Below are 24,267 nucleotides of genomic sequence, written 5' to 3' on the forward strand. Positions count from 1 at the left end.
GATAAATGAGCCCGGAGGAGAGGAAGAAGCCATGAAGATAATCAGAAAACAACCCTGGAAAGGAAGGAAAAAGTGGATCAACTTCCTCTGTGAAGGTCTCCTGGGAGAGATGGAGTCTCCGGGAGATGGAGTCTGAAGGCCAGACCTGCAGCATGCGACACTGCAGGAGAGATTTGGGGCTAGTAGTGATAGGGGACCGGAATCTGTCTGGAGGGCAGCAGGGGATGCTAGAGGACTGTTTCAGAGTATGTCTGGAGGAGCTTTAGGGAGGCAGCTCCCTCACCGCCCCACCTCAGATTTACACAATGCTTTATTAAACCCAAGAAGTTAAGGTGCCACATATGACCCTATAAAGTGGGAAAAGCTGTTGATTTTTGTACAATGTCAACTCAGTACTGTGAATTGAGGCTTTTCCAAAGTTGACAGTATAGCAAGTTTTTCCAACTTCAAATTATATACATTCACATGTATATTACATTTTTATAAAATGGCCAATGATTATAGTCTGCTATACTTTACTAAGGCTAGAGCTGTGTATCAGGCCAAAAACTAGATTAAAACAATTTTTACTTAGTTGGTTTTGTTTGTTTCCAGTACAGGGATCTGAACATATGTTTTTACACGCCTCACACATGCCGAGAGGGTACTCTACCACTGAGCTACATTACCAGGCTCCTTTTAAAATACTGTTTTAGTCACATTCGTTCTAAGTTACCCAGGGAGGACTTGTCCTTATGAGCCTACTACCTCAGCCCTCTGGGTTAAGTGAGGTCATAATGCCCACACCACCAAGACTGCCTGAGCAAAGCCATTTGCATTCATAAAGCTATCCATAACAAAACAAAACACATTCTCACTGCAAACACAACAACCACTCTTCTAACCTGCCTCAGTCAGAAGTGGAGACACAAGAGGCCAACTACAACTGAAGGGACCATGCATGTGTCACTCAACACAGCTAAGCTATCAGATGTTCCATAGGTGGCAGGAGTTCCTAATTCCAATTGTGAGAGAGGAGAGCCAGCTGCTGCTAACTTGGTTTTCCTCATTGGCGGCTCAGACTTCAAACTTCACAACAGTCTTAGGGTTACCCTTACTTTCTGTAGAAAGGATGGAATTGCCTCTAGCTGTGTAGACTGACGGAGAGGCTTACTTCACTGATCCTTCTGGTCAATATTCATCTAGCATTTTAGACTTGTGGTTAGACCCCAAACAACTCATTTTTTTGTTGTTGGTGGTGGTGGTTTTTTGTTTTTTTTTTTTTTGTTTTTTGTTTTCCGAGACAGGGCTTCTCTGTATAGCCCTGGCTGTCCTGGAACTCACTTTGTAGACCAGGCTGGCCTCGAACTCAGAAATCCGCCTGCCTTTGCCTCCCAAGTGCTGGGATTAAAGGCATGTGCCACCATGCCCGGCCAAACAACTCATTTTTAATTCCCTTTCTTTACCATACTATAGGAACTTAAAAGAGAAATTTGTTTCTGAGCCTTGAATTTTCCAAGTGAAAATATATATAAAGAGTGTGGATTGAATGGTCTTAAAGATTCTTCACAACTTGGAGCTAGCGAGACGGCTCACCAAGGGCATCTGATGCCAAGCATAATGCCCTGAGTTGAATCTTTAATACCCATGATAGAAATACAATAGATATGCCCTCTCTATACACACAATAGCACATACATGCACACATATACATAGTCTAAATACATAAATGGAAAATGAAAAGCTTCACAATTTAAAATTCCTGCAAATTCATGCAAAATAGCTGCAAATTCATGGTTCACTCAAACTTGATATGGTCCCAATTTTATTAAAAGCCTTACGTTAAATCACTATTATTGAATATATACTATATTTGTATATGAAAGATTGAAATACTTAATTTAAAAGAGCACTGAAAATATCTCCTTATATATTCTATGTAGGATGCTGCACACTGCTAGTTTCTCCAACATAAAGGCACATTTAATACTAGTGAGGGAACTAAATACTCAAATATTTAAACTCAAGGTAGCTTACCTAGCTCCAGATTCATTGATATCATTTCTGTGTGTGGATTATCTGAGTTAAGTATAATGACTATGAAGGGGGAACTGCAATCAGCATTTGCTAAAAAGATGAGTTTTAGAAAAATGCCCTCACTTTCCTAGCTTCAAAAGAGAAAGATATACATATAATGTCATTTTAAGAAAATACTATCCAACAATTAACAAGAAAATAGAATAGAACATTAACAAGCCTACTCCCCCTAAAAATGATTTAAAACATTTTTGATGCTAATAAAACTTAGGGTGTAGTTGTGCTTGGCAAAGGACACATGCGGGGGTCCATCCCCAGCCTCGCAGCAGCAGCAGCAGATGCAGCAGCAGCAGATGCAGCAGCAGCAGCTACCTGGATGGTGTCTCCACACTTGCTTCCATGTACATGCATACATGTACACCATTCGGGTTTATCTATTTTCTTCCTTTAAGATGATAAAGCTGAGCTATGAGGACATTGTAAGAGTTCCAAGTACATCTATCTCCTTCTTCCAAAACCATCTCATCACAATTTCAATTCATCATTTTCTACTGCATATATACTCCAAAATGAAGCAAAGAAAAAAGCAATTATTTATTTCGAACTGTTCTTGCTGCATGACGAGGGGCCTCTGTGGGGCACAGCAAAAGTGAAGTGAGGTGAAAACTTTAAGATCCAGAGGAGCTTAGGTTCTTCTACTCTGAGATTCTACCATGGTGAAAACTTCATTGCTTTCCAATACATCTGCGTGTGGACTGTTTCTGAAGTTTCAGTATCCTATCAGACGCAAATCCAATCTTATGAGTGATGCATTCTCACAGTCTGAGCAACAGTGCCTCAGAGCTCCACATTCTTACAGTCAAAGGCCTTTGCTAGAACACTGGGGTCACCCACCAGCCAAGTGTCTGATAGACAGGCTTTGGACTCAAAAAGCCTGTACTGGTTGCGACTAGTCTTAAATACAGGAACTTACTTTTGACTGTGAGCCACACCTATTCTACTTGTACATTTTGTAGAAATGGGGAAGTCATGCTTCAGAGGTAAGAGCCCAGGAGGCAGAAAGGAAAACAAGTGAAGCCAGAAAAGGCCCCACTGAGCTCACCAGACAATGATGATTCCAGTCTTTCAAATACAAATATTCATGTACCTGTTTTCAAGTAGATAAACTGTAGGGTCCTGAACACAGATACAAAGATTTCTTAAACAGTATTTCACTAGAAACAAGAAATCATTTTATTTAGCCTAGAAACACAACAGATACCTCTTAGAATTCTCTAAATGTAGGAGGCTTCATCAGAATCTAATTCCCTTCCTTTCATACTATAAACATCTCCAGCCTTCTGTAATGAAGGGACATGGAACTGAAAATACAGCATGTGAGTTCAAGAATTCTACACTTGGGTCCATATGGAATTTCTGCCACAGAGCCTTTTGCTTTAGAGCACAAGGCTATTATACTCAATATATTTTGGTTCTTGTTACAAAACAAAAAGTGTGAAGGTGGGAACAGCTTGGCACAGTGTGAGAAGGGAGAACGTCACAGCAGCCCACTGAGAAGCAAAGAAGCCAAACCATGTCACCAGGGAAGACAGCCTTGAGGGAGAAACAGGCCAAAACTATTCTATGCCACATTTGGGAGGATATGACAAATGGGGCTGGATTTATTCCTGAAAGCTGTGGCCTAACTCACAGATTTATAATGAAGCAGCTGGCAGAGTAGCTTGTGTGGGCCCTAAGGGGATGTGGGAAGCAAACCAGGAGTTGGGAAGGGTTTCATTTCAGAGTTGCAAGGCTTTCAGAGTTACAAGTCCTGCTGGCATTTCTAACTCAGGAAGTAAAACCTTTCTCAGTCACCTTTTCAACTAAGACTGGTCTGAAAGCCTTTCTTTCAACAGCCAAAAGATACAAAGCAGAGACTTCATGTCTGATATCCATATTTAAAGCTCTGATTTCATTTGTTTTATTCAAACCATGTCTCTCTACATAATTAGTACAAAACTCAAATGTCCAATGTACACAGTTTATCAAACAATGTCAGAGAGGTAAGATAAAACAGTAAGAAGAAACCAAACAGAACAAAAGAAAATTATTGATAATGCCTATTAACTTTGAGGTCTTTAACTTTATTTTGTGCAAATATATGTGTGTCTACACGTATGTGCATGATCTCTCGGGGGCCCAATGCAGGGACTAGAGCTAGTCCTTTGTAAGGGCAGCAGGTCCTATTCACCACTGAGCCATCTCTCCAGCCCCAGGAAGAGCTCATAACCATCCTTCCAGTCACCTAGGTTTAGTTTAGTTTTGTTGTTGTTTTTAAGATTTATTTATTTTATGGAGATGGATTTTTATCTGCATGTACATTTGCACACCAGAAGAGGGAGCTGAATGCTATAAGGCTACAGTTATAGACAGTTGTGAGCCTCCGTGCGGGTGCTGGGAATTGAACTCAAGACTTCTGGAAGAGCAGCCAATGCTCTTTACTGCTCAGACATCTCTCCAACCCCTCTAGTTTTCATTTTTAAAGTGGTTGGAGGAGGAGTCTTGCTGTACTGTACAGCCTGGTCTCTGATGCACGAGTTGAAGCCAGTTACTCAGTTTCCATAGAGTGTGCAGTGGTTCTCTAGTGCAGAGGTTCGCAACCATTTTAATGCTATGAATATATATATATATATATATATATATATATATATATATATATATATATATATATATAGTTGTGCTGACCCCCAACCATAAAAATGTTTTTGCTGCTACTTCATAACTGTAATTTTGCTATTGCTGTGACTCACAATGAAAATATTGTTGGAGATACAGTTTGCTGAAGAGGTCTCACCCCACAGGTTGAGACCCACTACTCTAGAGGATGGTTTAAAAAGGAAATACAGTGAGGTTGTATGTAAATCATTGGTCAAGATCATAGCCTAGAATATGGTAGATATTCATTTAGTAAATTTTAAGGTACTTTTTTCTTTTTTCCTTAGAATGTCTTTCCTGACATTTGTAGCATTTTCTTCTCTTGGTATTCAAGTGTTTTATTTTTTCTTAGTCAATAATTGCAGTTTTAAAAATTAGTTGCAGTTCCAAGCCATGACTTATGCTCAGTGAAACAGCCCTTAACAATGCTGGATTGTTATAGCATTTAAAATGACCCACAACTCAATTTCTGGCTTTTCATCTTTCCATTGACTACTGATAAAACAGTACACAAGTCTCCTCTGATGCTGAGTAAGGCCAGGGAGCCCTATTTCCCAGTGGGCTTTGGAGCTGCAATGCAAACCATGATGAGTGTACTATGCTACAACATGGCAGAGGTTGGTTGGACTGCCTTTTTTACTTACATATTTTCACAGTGGGCTTATCAAAGCACAATTCCATCATAAGTCAGAGCATCTGAATAAGGTTTGTTCTATTATTTTATAACCACATTCATTAAAGGGGGTAATCAGTGGTCAAGATAAAAATATCAATGGAGAAGAGATGGAGGTGAAATCATAACAAAACAAAACAAACAACAAAAGCAGCAGAAAGTACAGTACTCCTGAAGTCAAGTGTTATCAAGAATTACAAAAAGATCTTCGAACAAAACCAGATGATAGGACTGTGGATAAAATGGAAAACAGAAGCTCCCTTGGTCCAAGAAATAAATGAGAGGTCAGCTCAAGAAGCCATAATCATAAGCGATGACAGCTAAAACCAAAGATCTGCCCAAAGAAGCACTCAGGAGATTCCCCCACTGACTCTGGCACAAGGGTGCTGAGGACAGCAGGGACTACCAAGGAGACAGACACATCCTCCTACCCCAACACCAGTGTCAAAGAAAGGAAGGCTGGGGAAATGCAGCCAAGGGCTGAATTGGGCACAAAGACAAGTAATAACAAGGGCTGTGGGAAGGGAGACGGAACTGTGATCCACAAACAAGAAATTAAGATTTTTCTGTGGGTACTTTGGAAGAAATGCTTTAATCTAAGAAAGAAGTGCCTTGCAACTGCCTGGGCAAGAAAATGGGGGTTGGGAGGTAGGGTAGTGAGGAAGAAACAGCTGCTAAACTCAGGACAAGTGAGAATGAGCCTGATTTGCAACTACACAGACAATACTAAAGTGGACAGAGAGAGCACCAGAACCCTGGTAAAATGAACATTTCCAGCTGAAATGGACCACATAAGAACCTCAGACACTGAAACCCAACTGGTGGAAGGCTGGCCATCTACTACATACAGAATAATGGCTGGGCATTTCCTCAAAACATCAGTCTATGCTAAAGGCTGGAAAACCCAAGGAAAAGCTGAGACCTGCTGACAGCTGAGTAGAAACTCAGCCTACAAGGTACCTGGTTCAAACACCAGGATAATGCATGCCAGCAAATCTGGTTTAACAGGTTTGAACTGGAGCCACAACTGCCCTCCCCTCCCCCACCAGTTCAGCTTGCTAAATGAATCACTGTGAGAGGATGCTGGCTGATGCTGTAATTTCTAAAAAGAAAAAAAAAATCCATTTTACATTTTACTGTCTTTTGAATTTAAAAAAAATGCACTCTTGCAAAAATTCTCTTAATTATTTTGCTTCTTTATTTATTGGTTAATTAGGTTTTATGACTATTCTGTAAGGTTTTGGACCGCTAACGGAATGTTCCATTATTCCACAAAAAAAAAAAAAAATACACTTTTTAATTCCTATCTCATTTCCACTCTCTTCCCTATTCTGTCGTCTTCTTAGCTACAACTCTCCACAGCTTTAATAATGTTTACATTCTGTCAATGGGAACACCAACCACCCCAGCTTTACCCATCCATCTACTTGTCTCCTCATTCCTTTCACAACTGATTCTAATCTTAGCTATACTTAGACTCCCATTCCTAATCTCGTCAACCAGTTATCTGAGTCCACACTGTGCCTCCACCCAACAGTTACTGGCATTAAAGAGTTGAGTCTGTAACTGACTAGTATGATCTTTGCAGACTGGGCCTGTCCAGCTGTAGTTGCTGCTTCTGCAATTAATAGTCTACAGTGGATTTTACCAAATGTCCTTCCTAAAAGATTGTGAGCTGGGAGTTTAGCTACTGAACTAAAACACCAATCAGTCCATGGGGACAGAACAACTCAATCCTTTACAATCTGACACTGCAAATATCTCAACTGAAAGAATGGAGCTAACATAAAACAAAACAAAACAAAACAAAAACAAAACAAAACAAAACAAAACACCCCTTCACTCATTGAGCTAATCCCAGATGTACAAGTTCCAGTACAGAAATGTAAAAAGTATGAGAAAGTGGAAACGGTATCACCTCTGTGGAATAGATTGCAGTGGAAGTGACTTATAGAGAATTAAAATGAGTAGTCATAAGAAGATTCAGTAAAGACAAAGGGAACACAAACCCCTGAATGATTCAAAGAGAACACAAATAAATCTGAATGAATAGCGAAGTCGGTTCAGGGCATAAAGAGGAAACTCAATAGGAATGTTGAAGAAAATAGAACTAATAAAAGTTTGAAAAATAAAAATAATATCTAAAATTGTGTAAACAAGGATAAAGGAAAATGAAGCTTCACACTAGACCTCAAATTTTCCAAATATGTGTGCATACACACACACACACACACACACATATGTAGCTTCACACAGACCTCAAATTTTACAATATGTGCATACACACATACATACATACATACATACATACAAACAAATATGTATCAAAACTGCCTTGAAGGCAAGTATAACTCCAGTGTTTCCCAACTATATTAAACATCTGTCCTTCAAGAAAAGCCCAGCAGTGTTATCATTACTGAGCTGCAAATAAGCCCCTTTGCTTGCAGAAATAAAATAATCTGCTTGACAGAATTTTACTAGCTGGGGTAGGAACGAAGGTGGGGAAGGTGAAATCATTGCCCTTTGCAGACAGAAAACTTTCTACTTGGAACAGAGATAGGTCTGACTCATCTAGAGCATATGGACGTTTAAGATCCGTAACTATAAACAGTAGGGTCCAGGCCTGGGTGGTCTGTGTTATGTCCAACAATATATAAATTGGCTTATCCTCAAAGTAAATATTTCCATTTTATTATTCTGAGTCATGAAGATATTCAGTCTGTTAAAAAACAGAACCATTTTCAATCCAATCTTTCATCAAAAGGTCCACGTTTTCAATTCACAGTTGAGGACTCTTCTACTCATTAAATTCATGAAAAGATAAATGTCTTTACTGGCATCTTACAGAACTTCTAAATAAACAGAAGGTACCCAGTGGGAAATAAACTGAGTGTTATGACTATCTCTGTTATTTTCTGCACACTGGCTAATAACAAGCCTAAGGGATGAGGCGAAAGAGGGAAGCCATGGGTGTCACTTTTTCTCTCTGAGGATTTGGAACAGGATAGAAGCCATCTAACACTTCTTCTAGATTGATTATGCTTCTTGGTTTCTTTAAATACTATGTCACAATGGCCACTGATGCTTAAATGTGTCTGAAAGAATATTTATCTGTCCTATCAAAAATAACCAATTATTTTCTGGAGGTCTTAAGACTCCTATTAAAATCTGTTCTTCTAACAGACTCGGTGAGAAAAGGGAAGGGAGGAGGAAGAAGTACTCTGTTGGAGTGACATACGATAAGATGGCTCTCAAAGCACCCAACTTACTCTCACTGAATGAAAGTAAAGTCCAGAATTCCTCATGGATAACAGGAGCTTGGCCTGACTCAGGATATTTCTCCATAGCTGCTTAATAAATCTGGTAGACAATATTTCCAAGAATTTTAACAGATATATCACCAGGGTATGAGATGCTAAGTGTGTCAAAGGCAGCTGTGTAGAAAGGAAAGTCTTGGCTCCCAGATAGATTTCTCACTACTGCGTTGTAAAATGACAATTAAATATTATTTGTTCTGCTTTAATTTCTTCCTTCCAGAACTGACCTCAGTGTGAAATCCTCTCGATGGAAAGTGAACTACTAGGAACGATGTTAGCTGCCTGGCTGTTTCCCAGGAAGTACATATGGACACAGATGTCTGCACATATCTGAGGCATCCAGTTCTAATCACTAACTGCTGATGCTAAAATACTTTTCTGTACAAGTAAATCATATTTTTATTCCACAATATCTAAGTAACAGGAATTTTAATCATGCACATTAAATAATCCTGCAATTTTGCTAATTCAAGAATTCCAACAAACTTTACCATCTTACAACTGCTATTTTTATTTTACCAGAATAGACTGAATAGTGAATACTTACATTGTTAGTATTGTAAAAGATGACACTTAATTTGACTTGAAATCTATACATTGTACAACCAGAACTGAATATACTTATTTAAATCTAAATAAATAAAATCCAATGCTAGAAGGAAATATTTTTTTAAAAATAACATTTTTAATAAGAAAAAGCATTTATGCTGATTAAAAGTATTCTAATTATATGAAAAATGAGGAAATATGAGTATTTTCCTTTCTTCAGCATTGTAAGACATTATTTATTAGCAGAAATCAGGAGCACATAACACAGAGCACTTCTTATGTGTGGTAAAATTTACAATTTTAAAAGATCTAATCTAAACACAAGTGACTGCTTTATGAAGCAAGCAGCTCATTTCCTACTGTGAATAAACATGTTCCCTGTATAAATATCTTAAAAGAGGGTGGTGGTAAATAGTTATGTCATCCATATTTCTGTTTATTGTACATAATGCTGATGTTTAATGTGGCATTAAAATAACATATTAGCAATGGCAATTTGTTTTTGAGACAAGGTCTCATACTGTAATCCGGCAAACCTTCAACTCACTGTTAGCTCAAATTAGCCCTGAACTCATGGTGCACTTTCTGCCTTAGTCTCTTAGATTCTAGAATTACAGGATGTGCTTACATACAACTAGAATCTTGTAGTTTTCCAGGTATGCTAATCAAAGCAGACTTAATTATTTTGGAACCTTACATTTTGATGTCAGATAGTCTCATACATAATATAATATCTTATCATGTGTATGTGTGCATGTTTGTTCTTGTGTGCTAGTGCATCTCAGGTACTGTCAACCTCAGGAGCTGTCACTCCTGTGTTTTAGAGGTGGGGTCTCCCATTAGCCTAGCACTTGCCACTGAGGCCCCCCTGGCTTTCACACTGACAGGTATTTAAGTCACCACCCATGTATGCCTCAACTGTGTGTTTGGAAATGTAGAAATTTCATCATTTAGAGAGAATCCAATTGTGCGTCTTAACTGTTTTTCCCTATATTATGAATAAAATTATGTGATTTCTTTAATCTCTGCTGCAATTTCAGCTAATTGCTGCCTCTAATCTCAGGTGGCAACAATGGAGCATTGTAGATAAGGAAGCGCGTCATGTCTTCAAATGCAATACTATACAGAAATGAGATTTATCTAAAAATACATTTTATCAGTGACTGGATTACCAGATTAACATGGGGCGGACAACATATTGACTGAATTTATTTACAGGAATCACTCAGTGGAATACAGTACTTCTGTGATATTAAATATGCAGAGTTTATATATACAAATATGAACGTGCTGATCATGTTGCTGAACAGGAAAAGAGAAAACTGAATTTGATCCACCACCTACTGAAAGCTTTGTGTGGGTGGTAATCAACAGATCAGCAGAATGGGAACTATGGTCATGTTATAAATTACGACAGGATACACAAGATTAAATAACTCAAGCCTATACATAGAGTAGACTGAATTTCAAGAACTATTTAAATTCATAACAATTACAGTAAGAATTTACCTTTATTGAGTGATTACTACTCATTAGGGAAATGGTCATTCAATTCCAGCTATAACTAAAGGCTCTAAGAATAACTCACTTTAAACACACTGAAGAAATGAGACAATGGTAATTAACTTACCCAAGATCCCCAAGTAAGTTTGATTCAAATACAGGCAACAGGCTCAAATGTCTGCCTTGCTAGTCACATACAGGAGACCATGCTACCTGGAACCTTGCATTCTGCCTACAAGGAGTTGGGGTCTGGAGAGAAGACTCAACAGTGGTTGAGAAGCTACTCTTGCAGGGACCTAAATTCAATTCCCAGCACCTACATCAGGAGACTCAAAACTTCCTCTAACTACAGCTCCCTGAGAGTTTACACTCTCTTTGGGCCTCTGCAAGCATTCACACGTGTGTATTCTATGATGCAGAGACTTGCAGAAACATAAAATAAAGGGATTATTTTTTTTAAATAAAAGAATAGATTTAAACTGAAGTACATATCTGTTTGTGTGTTCATTGTTGTTGTTGTTGTTGTTGTTACAAAGGAATTAGAGAAGAGAGGGCAGATACAGGCAGACTGAAGGGAGGAGGGAAGTATAGCATGGTCAACGTGGCTAGCACTGACAGTGGAGACAGAGACCGAACATGGAGCTATTCAGTTACCTGCACTTCCAGTTTGATAGGTGGCATTTCTGTTGACTGACAGAGATCTGGAGGAAAGCAGAAAGTTGCAGGAAAGGCTAGAAATGATGAACTAGAGATGTTAAGTCCAAGTGGTAAGACTACAGTCCAAGAAGCAGTAAAATAACCATGTCACTAGTTAAATGTGGCTTTCAAAGTCAGGAGACCAACATGACCTAAACAGACCAGGCACCATTAATATATGGATGATAAAAAGTGAAAGCTCAGAAGTGTGTACAATTTACCAAAGGCAGTATAAACACTGAGAAACACTAAGGTCCAAAAATAGAGTATCAAATATATACACACACAAAGGATGATTCAAGAAACAGTCAATGAAGAGGAGCTGGAGGAAGGAATAGAGAGAGAAAAGAGTCAAGAATGAATCATCTTAGAAAAACTAAGGGAAAAGATCATAAGAAAAGGGGGCAAGATGCTCTAGGTAGCTGAAGAGCCTTCTATGAAATGAACGGTAAATATCCATTAGAGGAAGGCTGTTTCTGATGGCATCAAAGAGAGAAATTCTGGAGGCTCAAGGGGTGGAGATCACATTGCAGTGACATGTAAGAACAGCAAAAGGCAAATATAGACAAGTAATTTGAAAAAACCTGGATGTTCAGAGAAGGAAAGTCAAAAAGGTAGTGTCTGGAAGGAAGACGGCATATTCTCTCCACCATGCCTCTAAGCCTCCCTCCCTTTCTTTTCACCATACTCACACCTCTAGTCACTGTGTCCTGATGCTGTAACTCTGTCTACATGTCATCTTCAGCACCAGCCTAACCACTGTGTCCTGATGCTGTAACTCTGTCTACATGTCATCTTCAGCACCAGCCTCCTGACCTGTGATAAATTATGATTGTGCTGAAATGACCTTTAAAGGCTTTTTAAATACCACTTGTAAATGCAGCATCTGCCATACTCCCTAGTTGAGACATGTGCAGTGTGAATCAGATTTATTATAATATGATCATGCCACTGTTTCATGATACCACATATCACATGCCATATAATTTATGTACAGATGGTATTATTCCCTTCAGTTACCAAAGGACATGCCAAAAAAAAAAAAAAAAATTTTTTTCCCAAGTAAAATCAATGTTGTGTGATTACTACCATAAAAAAAAAAAAAGTGGTCAAAAAACAAGTCACAGAAAGGAACATAACCCAACTGAGAAAAAAATCAGCTCTTTCTCCTACCAGATGACCCATGGAAATATGGGGCCCGGTTACACTTGTCCCACTGTGCTGGGGCCTGGGCGCACTTGTCCCACTGTGCTGGGGCATTTGTCTCTCACATTTCTTTCCCAGGGAGATACTCATGTAGACAATGAGAAGGTCCAAGTCCCCTTCTTAGAGGAGGCTTGATGATGGAGAGAAGGGGCACTTCTCACATGCCCAAATGGAATGTCTAGGTCAGTTGCCTCTAGCTTTGCGCAGCATATGCACACAATAAAAATATGCTGACATATTCCATATATTTTATGTGATGGTTTAGAACACTGTCAAGTACTGGTTTTGTCAGCTAACTGAACAATGACAAGAACAGTCTCTGAGGTTAAAGAGAACAAAATTCGAATCTGTGTTTTGTTTCTAGTTGTGCAGTCTTTGGCACATTATACAAATTCTCACATCACACAACTTCCCCACCTGTAAGACAGTACAATTCAGTACCTACTCTTTTTAAGTTGCAGTAAGGTTTATTCCAGGAATATTTATAGAGCAGCTGGTACAGAGCCTTGCACACAATAAGCATCAATAAACACTAGCCAGCTGATAGAACTTTCTGTTACCAAATCATACCATTCAAAGGCCTTCTCAGCCACAAAGTAGGCAAACAGTTTCACTGATGCTCCAGGAGACAAGGACTGATACTGTGTGTCATTTACACCACGATGGATACGTAGGCTCTTTACACAGAAAGGCCCCTTTAGCTATAATTCCTCTAAAGATGATAAAACTCAAACAAGCATCTGTTCCTAGATTCGCTGAATTCATTCCTTGCTTAACTGTTTCAAAACAAAGTTACACCTTCTTTCACTTCAGTTACATATGCAGAAATCAAGCTTTGGGCACCATTTTGTAACAATGGTGCCACAAACACAAGGACAGTACAGACAGGTCCTAATTAGGGTAAACTAGCACTTTAAAATTAATGTGTCCTCTGAATAAATGGGCACAGAATCAAACTATGGATAGTAGAAGTATAAAGCCAACTCACCTTATAGATGGGATATGCCAGGTCCCTCTCACAGAAAAGACTGGCAAGGGAAGAGGAGTAGAGAGAAGGTGCTGAGGAGAGATGCTGAATTCAAACAAAAAGTTCAACACCAGGATCAAAGAACACAGAGTCAGAGCTGCAGATTCAGAAATGATTATCAGAAACGACTGCTAACCAAAAGGCTTGGGCTTGGAAGTTCTGTTTTACCTAAAACAGAACTTTATTTAGGTAGATGTGAACAGAATGGTAGCTACTTAATTCTTGACTGAACAAGAAAAACTAAGTCAGTACTAAGCACAATGGAAGTAGAATTCTAACAGAAAAAGGACTCACAGGAGGATGGTGGCAGCCAGTATTTCATAGACACAGTAAATTTCTAGGCCATCTTTCATGACAACAGCTGTTGGAAAAGTTCCAGTTTCTTATGGGAAAGTTTCATATTTCAACTACTATTTGTTAGTACTATGCCCAATTTGATATGGGAAATAACAATGTAAAACTGTATTCTCCACGGTGACCCATCTTTTGAAAGTACTAGTCCACGACTTTGAGAAACAGCATGCCATCACGCTTTATAAAGCTGTCTGTAGGTCTAGCCAATTACTTTTCAAAAAAATGAATTTTAATACAAAGCAAGCAACAAACAGAAAAATCAGTATGTCTGCAAAGCTAAAAAACAGAATATTTAACAAAAATTAACCCACCATACATTTTGGGAGATTAAATTTGAATGTCAACTGACTATGTTAGTGAGTTTAAAGCTAGATTCACAGTGTACAAATGAAACAGCCAGAATTCTTAAATGGCACAGCCAGTTTTTAAAAATGGATTATTTCATGAGAGTGTACTTGTGGGGGCCAGAGGACAACTTTCGGACATCCGTTCTCTCCTTTTCTCATGCACATGCAGGACATCAGACCTCATGGCAAATTCCTTCACCTGCTGAGCCACCTCACTGGATCTACAGCTTCCATCAATGTCAGTAGACATGTGCATATATTTATAAAGCAGTCAGTTCCTGATGAAAACTGGAAGTGATCATAAATGTGTGCCAATAGTTTTTTTTTTTCTGAACACATATTGTGAATAATAGATAAGGCAATAGTAACAAATCTAATTAAGTTCTAGAATGTTCTCATGACACCTCTGTCACACTTAAAATGACATGGTGGTCAGTGAACGTTAGATGTTACATGCATCTCTGGCCATTTCCCTGTGGTTTATAAACAAAGACAGATGTTTTCTCTAAACACCTTGCAAAGAAGCTTACCAATAGTACATGAATGTGAATTTTCGCAATTCAAGGGGCATTTTTAATATATGAGGAACAAACAAAATTTGGGGTGGCATTGTGCTTCCAGTATGAGGGCCCAAGCTTCTATGAACCATCACAGAAATCAAACATCAGTGTCGTTGCTTTCTGTCACCTGAGTATTAATATCAGTCTTTTGTGGTATGTGAATGAGTCCCAGATGGTCAAGGATTGCACACATGCTTGTCACAGCAGAAGCACATGGGGCGGCTGAGACCCAGATCTCCTCAGCATCCCCAGAGGGCAAAATTGAAAGCTGTATAAAACAAGTGAAAAATGAGAATAACACTTCTTTGCTTGATATTAGCTACTTCCAGAACAGAAAGGTAAGCTAGTGAAAATGCCTTCACTGGAGAGACAGTCTGAAGCAACATGCTCCTTTAAATACAAACAATAAATCTGTGACCTGAGAATGACAAAAATGGCTTCTTGTATGTGCCTGACTAGAACTCAACAAGTGGCAGAAAAAAATAAGGAATAAACAGACAGAGACAGACAGACACACACACACACACACACAGTGTGTCCTCATATGGAAGACGATTTACCACTTGTGTATTGTAGCACAACTCTACATAATGTGTGGATTAGGTGCTATGCCAAGTCTAAGCCTCACAGGCTCTACGTCTAAGCAAGCTGCTGCCTCCCTGCTGCCTCCATGGGGGCAGGCAGTAAGGACTCTAGCTAGTATTCACAACTTGTGACAAGTTAAGTTACTCTGTGACACTATGTTTAATTAAAGAAAGGGGTTGTTTACTTGATTTTAAAGAGTAGTAACATTTCATACACAGACACCTGATGATGAGAAACCAATAATTATCATTCCTAACTTTATTTTCCAATAAGATTAAATGCTAGATGTTTGACTATGGTTTTTGTTCATTCTTTCATGTTTCAAATAAAAAAATCCCATACAACTATAAAAACATTTTGATCCTAAGTCTGATATAGGGATTCACTCCTGAAATTCTCACAAACAGGAGGTTGACACCGAGAATGACTGTAATTTTGAGGTCTACCTAAGCTATTCAGGGCCAATTGAGGCCACAGCCAGAAAAAAGTGGTATATCTGGTGACTTTTTTTGTTTCCAAATACTTAAAGTGCTTTACCCACTAGTATATACTTGAACATAACCAATGTGTGGTAGATAAGAGAAAACACTTTATATCAATTCTTACCCCTCACTCCTACTTAGTCTGCACTGAAGCCCCACACCACACCTCAGGACAAATGTGTGCATGCTGACTAAGCAGTAGAACAGAAGAGGCATGACATCAGGAATGCCTAGTGAGACATTTGAAGAACACCCATTCAAAGCATCTTCAAACCATGCTTCATCCTCCTTTGCACTTGAATTTCCACTGGGACCCATAGCAGGCAGTATCAATAAAATCCAGATGCCTTCACTAGTCAGGCAGCTAGCAAAACGACAGAACAAAACTACAACTGCCAACTAATACTTTCCCCCAGCCTAGACATCTAAAGCATTCCAGGATTCCATTTTAACATAAACCTGTAGAAAATCCTATGGAAAATCACAATCACCATATACAAGATAATTTATGTGAAGAGCCATTTAAAAATCTACTAAGAGACCTGTGAAGGTGAAGCACTTCATTTGGTGTTTAGGTAAGCAGATTTTTGAATGGCAAACTCAGTGTGCTGGTTTTTAAGTAAATTCACACATCAGAGACATGGATTTCATCAGAAAAAAATTATGAAATTACTCCCTCAAGTTCTTTTTAAAGAAAAAGGAAAATCACACCAGTATATTTTATCTTTATTAAAATGGGTCTCAGTTTCCTCTTTCCAAGTTATACATCAGGATAAAAACATCAGATGATTTACTGGCACATAAAAATGTTCCTTTATCCTCTTGCCAAAAGACATTACCCATTAAAAGTAGACCTGAGGACAATATCATTTTATATTTAATTATCCAATTTTATGCAATTAGCTTTAAAATACTAACAATAAATTGAATAAATATGTCCACAAATACCTGTGTTTATATTAAAATGCCATCAGACTTGCCAAATGCCATGTAAAATAACTATTCATTGTAAACACAAGCCAGGGTACAGAAAAGCACAGAACACTGTTTTGTTTGGTTGTAGTACTTTGTAAAGGGCTATATTTTTACCATTCAGCTGAGTTATTCAAACGGACTTCTGCCAAGTACACTACGAATTCAGTGACAGAACTTCTTTGGGGAGAAAAATAGCCCCTTTTCCTCAGAAAATTGAAAGTGTTTATCTTGGCTCCTAAACCTTGTATTGAGACTTCTGGAAAGTATTTTAAACTGTTGTTTTTACCTCAGACATTTGTAACTGAAGCAGGAACGGTTCTGTAGCTCTGCACCAAAACACATATTTATAGGGTTGATTTTTCCCTCTGCACCAAAAATACTAGGCTAATGGCAACAGTTTTCAAAATATAATTCCCTACAACCAGGCAACAAACTGGATATTTTTCCATGTATTCAATATACAATATGCTTTTAAACCACAGACTTCTTCTGACTAAGAAATACTAAACATTAAGCATACTTGCTACACTCATCAGCCCCTTTCTGAAGGGTTGTTTCCTTTTATGACCTGCTAAGATTTTCATAAGACGGAAATTGACTTTACATGGCACTTAACTCCTGTGCATGGCAACAAAGGTGGGTCTTCTAACTTTGCAACATTTTGAAAACTGACTTTCCCGATAGTATGGCGTATCATCAGACAAGTCAGGACACACATTTATAACAGCAGACAAAGATTGGGGTTTTTCACAGTGGTATTCTAATAATGTCACTGACACAAACAGGGAGTATGGGGAAACTGATGAAAAGCAATGTTCATGGTTTCTAATTCAGCTTACCAAATTAGATTTATTAAAGCACAAGAACCAGTGTGCTACAAATTATTATAGCAGAGCACATACAGAGTGAATCCTAAGTACAAGTATCTGCACTCAGGATCAGGAAGAAAAATACCAGTTTTACACGAAAAACTCTTGAAATACAGAGTGAATCCTAAGTGGAGTGTATGAATCAGTGTAGACGATTGCCCTGGCACTCACAGGTTCTGAGTTCCATCAAAACAAAGAGTCCAAAGGAAGAAAAGAAAAACTGGGAGGGACAGAGGACACATGTCCTCAATACCACAAAGTTCCAATGACTTCTAACACTAATAACTTCTATAAAAATCCTCTGCATCTTTATCAGCTCTTTGAAGATGAAGTCCTTCCTGCCACACAATGTTATTACTTTGCCTCTATCTGATACCCTCCCCTAGTAACAGCAACATCATAATTTTCTGTTTTGTAACAGTAAAACTAAATTAAAATTATCATGCTGTGCTTTATTAAGTATTTGTTAGAATATTCTGGTAATAAATCCCTACTTTACATTATCTGTATGTTTAACTTATTTGAAACTACATCTTACTACAAGTCTGCTGCTGCCTCTATCAACTAAGGACAAACGTTAAGCTTTGACACTCTTGCTATGACTGAACACCAACAAGTCAATCAAAATGATTTAAAGGAGTATCAGATGAGGGCTATAAATGTAAACTAATTAGTATGGCTGAAAGTGAAGATTATAAAGGAGTAGAGGTGGGAGGGACTTGGGAGGAAGAGAGGAGGGGGAGGGGGAGAAAGGAGGAAAGATCAAGTATAAGAGAAGACAGAGGTGATATACAGAGGGTCAAGAATTTGTGGTGTATAGCAATGGGGGATGGGGAACTGGGGGTAGCCACCAGCAAATTCCAGATGCCAGGAAAGCAAGAGGCTCCCAGGACCCAACAGGGATGAAATTAGCTAAAATGCCCAACAAAGGGGAGGGAGAACCTGTAGAGACCATACCCAGAGGTTAGACAAGGCTCCAGGTTGGGGGATGGGGCCACCCACTCATCTCCAAATTCTTAACCCAGAATGGCTCCTGTCCAAAGGAAATACGGGGACAAAGTGTGGAGCAGGGACTAAAGGAAAGGCCATCCAGAGACTGCCCCACCTGGGGATCCATCCCATATACAGACACCAAACCCAGACACTATTGCTGATGCCAAGAAGTGCTTGCTGACAGGAGCCTGATACAGCCGTCTCCTGAGAGCCTGACAAATAGAGGCAGTTGCTTACAGCCAACGACTGGACTTAGCATTGGGCCCCCAATGGAGGAGGTTAGAGAAAGGACTGAAGGAGCTGAAGGGGATTGCAACCCCATAGGAGGAACAACAATATCAACCAACCAGACCTCTCAGAGTTCCCAGGGACTAAATCACCAACCAAAGGGTAAACATGGAGGAACCCATGGCTCCAGCTGCATATGGAGCAGAGGATGGCATTGTCTGCATCAATAGGAGAAGCAGCTCTTGGTCCTGTGAAGACTCTTTTCCCCAGAGTATGGAAATGCTAGGGTGGTGAGGAGTGAGTGGCAGAGTGAGAGGGGGAGTACCCTCATAGAAGCAGGGGGATGGTAAAAGAGGTTCCAGAGGGGAAACCAACCAGGAAAGGAGATAACATTTGAAATGTAAATACATAAAATATCTAATTAAAAAAAAAAAAAGAATTACAACGGGAAAAAAAAAGAATCATTTTCAATACTGCTCTGGTCATAGGAAGGTGACAGACACCTTTTGTATTCTTACTTGAGTCATACTAACACATTCCTCCAAAAAAATGTTTCTCCTCTTTCTGTTTTGTTTACTAACAAAGATGTAGGATTGACCTTTAAACTCCTGGGGTTAAGTGAGCAGGAATCCATGCCATTTACTGGTATAAAGACTTGTGGGAGGGCATACTTTAGTTGAAAGTAATTAGATACTATTTGATACTGAAATAAATTGGTGAGTAGAGCATACCTGAAAAAGAACATGTACATGGCCGCTGTGATGCAGAACAAAAGGACCTGCAACGAGGAGGAAACGGATTATTTGCAAAAGGTACTGACTGACATCATCACTTCTATGACTGACAAAAACAAATTATCCACTATTAAATCACAGGCTTCCTGCAATGCAATGACACAGAAGCTCCCAGTACAAAGTACATCAACATAAAAGATTATGCACCGCTCAAATATACTGCCTTAAGACAGTAACAGACTTGTAAGTATACGTAATTATACTATACACGTGTTGTATATGTATAATCTTCTCTCAGTATCTATGAAAGACTGATTTTAAAAATAATCCAGCCAACTAGCCCACAGATACATGAATCCATAAATGATAAAATGTCTTACATAAAATAGCATACTATCTGCACATGAATTACATATATCCTCTCACATTTTATATCATTTCCACATTGTTTATAGTAGGCAGTAAAACATATAAATGCAATCTACATAGATGCTAGACTATATTTTTGAGGGAATAAAAAGAAAAGGACTATATATATGTTCAGTAGAGTTTATCAAATTTTATTAATATTTTAAACAGCAGTTGGTTGAATTTATGGATATGGGACCCACTGATACATAAGGTGACCCAACTATACACACAAAGCTATTAGCAAACATACATACCCAGAGGACTTCTATAGACTAGATGGGTGGGAACAAGGTTCAACAAGGAACACCTGTACAACTTGTCTGTAAGAACCCAGATGCTCAAACTCTGGATCAGATCACCAAATGTACATCTTTGTGTGGACGATGAAAAATATTTTGTATTACAAATTATAGTAGTTTGTAGTTAAAGAGGACTTCAGAATAAACACACACACACACACACACACACACACACACACGCACACGCACGCGCACGCGCACGCGCACGCGCACACCACACACACAAACTAAGGTCCTTAAAGACAAGTGATGACAGATACTTTTTGCAGTAAATGAATGCTGATTCCGCAGAGATTCTACAGGGTACTACTCCATGGCAGCATAATAAAGGCAAGAAATATATTCATCAAACCTAATGAGGTATTTATGGTGTTCTCTATTTGGTGACAGGTCTCCCTTTTATTTCATTAGTGTTTCATTTTTTCACGCTTTGTGACCATTATATATGAAGTATATTGCTTATAGGCAACGTGTGTGTTTCTTGCCTTGTTATTTTTTGCACATAGGCTCTCGCTGTGTACTGTATAGAGTTGGCTAGACCGGAACTCACTCTAGACCAAGATGGTTTTGACCTTAGAGATCTGCCTGTCTTTGCATCCATCATGCAAAGTGCTAGGATTAAAGGCATGGAATATCACGCTCAGCATTTTTTTTTTTTTTTGGTAAAGATCTCTATCTTCTAATTGGACTATCTGGACTATTTATATATTTGATGTACCTACTAGTATATTTAGATTAAAAATATCTTTGATTCAATATTACCCCTTCTATTTTCTTGTTTACCTTTTTCCCATTACCTGAACTAATGGTGCTCCTTCCTCTCATTGGTTGCCTATACTGTTATGTTTTTGGATTATCTTTTAATTTCTAACCCACACCCCACCACACTGTACCATTTCATCTACAGGAACTTCACAGGGCACATTCCCATCCCTTTCTCCACAGCTGTCTTCATGTCACTGCTGTCACCAAACCCCATCTGTGCATCAAATTTGACACCACATATTAATCACTTTTCCTTTAAACTGTGTCTGAAAAGTTTCCACTATTTGGAAAACTCTTCTTGCTGGTATAGAACTCTAGCTTGGTGAGTCCTGTTCTTACACTGCTCTTTCCACTGTGGACTGTGATGTGCTTTCAGTGACCCTCTATCCCCAACAACTTGTTTGGACTGGGGCTCCATAAAGTATCTTGAATATTTAAGTTTGCTGTCTCAATCACACTTGAAACTTTTCACTCATTATTTGAACAAATGGGATTTTTTTCCTGCTCTTCTGTCTTCTCCATCAGAAAATCTAATTCCATAATACTAGGCTATCTGAAATTTGCACAGAATTCATGGATGCCATCTTTATTTCAAAAAAAAAAATCTTTTTCTTTTTTTCTCTATATGTTTCGTTTTGGACTGTTTCTCAAATTGTTTTACATTGACAGTCATTAAGATTCTTTTTCTACAATGTATAACTGACAGTTATCATAATAGTAAACTTTTCATCTCTAGAAGTGTGACTTGGGTTTTATCCTATCTTGCCACGTCTCTAACTTTTTAAAGCTATAGGATTTAATTCTAACAACCCTTCTCAATGTCCTTCAATGTAGATTGCTGTCTGTAAGCAGATGAGGGCAGGTGAAAGATAAGGCTAGAGTCTAGTACAGAGCGTGACAGAGAGAGAGGAGGAGACAAGACAGAACCTATGGGAGAGAAAGAGGAACCAAACCATGCAGACCTGGGAGCCATAAGTATTGGGGATTTCTTAGATAGATGATTAAGTAAGTAGGCTGTGTTTGCCCCATCTAGGGCAGCTTGTTATTATATCAATTGAGTTTTGAGTTCATTGTGTGGGCATTTTGTGGGTTGAGAATTTACTGATATAAATCTGACTGACAAATTACAAGCCTCTAGAGCTTTGATTTTACCGGGTTACAGGGATTTGTGACAGCTAACCAAAGGGGATGAACAGCTGGGAATGTAAGCAGGATCTGCAGCAAGAGAAAGGTGGACTATGGAGACCCTGGTGGGGAAACCTCAATACTAGAGCATAGCTGTGGGTGCCTGTTTGTTTGTTTGCTTTGTTTTCTTTTTTTAAATATATATTTCATGCAACACTTGTCTGCTAAGTGGCTCTCAGTTCTGGCCTGGTATGGACTGGATTATCTATCGTGAGTCAGAAAGTCCTGCTTCTCATACTCAGTAGTAATTCCTTACTTGATGCCTGGCATCCTGAGCTTCACTTTGATGGGTCCTGGGTATTTCTGAACTCTAACAAAATCTTAACCTTTGTCCTGGTACACAAAGAGATTACTTTGGAACAACTTAATCTTTTCAGAAGTTTTTAGGAAGATATTTTTGGACAGACTGCATAATGACTGCTGTGGAGTAAATTCTGCCATTACTGAGTGCATGTGCTTTACCACATCATATGCCAAGAGTTTACTATATGTCTGCAAATAGGAAGTGAAACTATACTCACAACTGACCAAATGCCCAAGACACAACTAAGAACAACTAATGTTTTAGAGTGCACCTTTGGAACTTGACTATTTCCTCCTGTATTGTCCCTAATCCGTAATGAGCTGGGCACTTTCTACCCCAGCCTTCTGTTCTGTGAGTCCTGTCCAGTGTGATCTGCCCACACGCTCATTTCCTCCTTCACAGAGTCCTCATCTAGTGACTCCTCCTTGCCTCATGACTAAGAATCATCTCAATACATTAAGCTAGGATAACAATACAGCAGACCATTTGTTTCTCGTATCACGGTACCCCTGCTCTTTGATGCCTGATACCATTGGTTTAGGTATTCTGTCTATTATTTGAAGCTGTTCTCTTGTTTAGTGAGAAAGTAGGATCACTATTAATGTATTTTGGTCAGAAGTAACAGAGTATGGTTATTGAAGTAAAATTAATGACTATAAAATATTAAATTTATTTTCTCATTCATATTAGTGCTGTATATGAAACAATTAATAGGTGTGTAGAAGAATAGTCACCATCATAAATAGGCACAAGCCACCTTCATCATTACAAAAGTCCAACTGAACGTCTCTGGCCAGCTAATGGCATTTTCATTGGTTAGTATGATGAAGTTACAGCAGTTCACATATTGTAAGTCTAAATATAAAGTATGAATTGGTACACTTTTAACCTTACACTTTACAATTTCCTATAACTTAACAAATAATCATCATCTAATTTGTTCATTTCTAAAAATTATAATGCCAGTTACATAAGCTACATGCGTAAAATGCTAATAATATAATATATAGAAAGCCTAACAAATAGTCACTAGTGCATTATAAATATTCAGTAAATGCTTGCCGGGCTGGAAGATCGCACAATGGTTAGGCGTGTTCACTGCTCTTGCAGTTGTTAGTTTCTGGGTTCAATTTCTAGTACACATATAGAAACTTAACTTTCTGTAATTCTAATTTCAGGGGATACAACACCTTTTCTGCCTTTACAAGCACCAAGCACATACATGGAACACATACATACATGCAGGAAAAACACCAATACAAATAAAGTATAAAAATATTTTTAGGGGCTGGTGAGATGGCTCAGCAGGTTAAGAGTACCCGACTGCTCTTCCAAAGGTGCAGAGTTCAAATCCCAGCAACCACATGGTGGCTCACAACCATCCTTAACAAGATCTGATTCCCTCTTCTGGAGTGTCTGAAGACAGCTACAGTGTACTTACATATAATAAATAGATAGATAGATAGATAGATAGATAGATAGATAGATAGATAGA

The 24,267-nt window shown here is 38.6% G+C and overlaps 1 protein-coding gene across 1 annotated transcript in view; it reads right to left on the reverse strand.

Moving 5' to 3' along the window:
* Tmem135 (transmembrane protein 135) overlaps positions 1–24,267 on the reverse strand; it is a 186,545-nt gene that overhangs the window by 32,040 nt on the left and 130,238 nt on the right. Inside the window, exon 6 of the mRNA XM_021194415.1 lies at positions 19,806–19,852. Within this exon, the coding sequence (XP_021050074.1) occupies positions 19,806–19,852 (47 nt within the window). The remainder of the gene's footprint in view (positions 1–19,805; positions 19,853–24,267) is intronic.

The sequence above is a fragment of the Mus pahari genome, chromosome 1, assembly GCF_900095145.1.
Source record: "Mus pahari chromosome 1, PAHARI_EIJ_v1.1, whole genome shotgun sequence".
NCBI classification, from domain to species: Eukaryota; Metazoa; Chordata; class Mammalia; order Rodentia; family Muridae; genus Mus; species Mus pahari.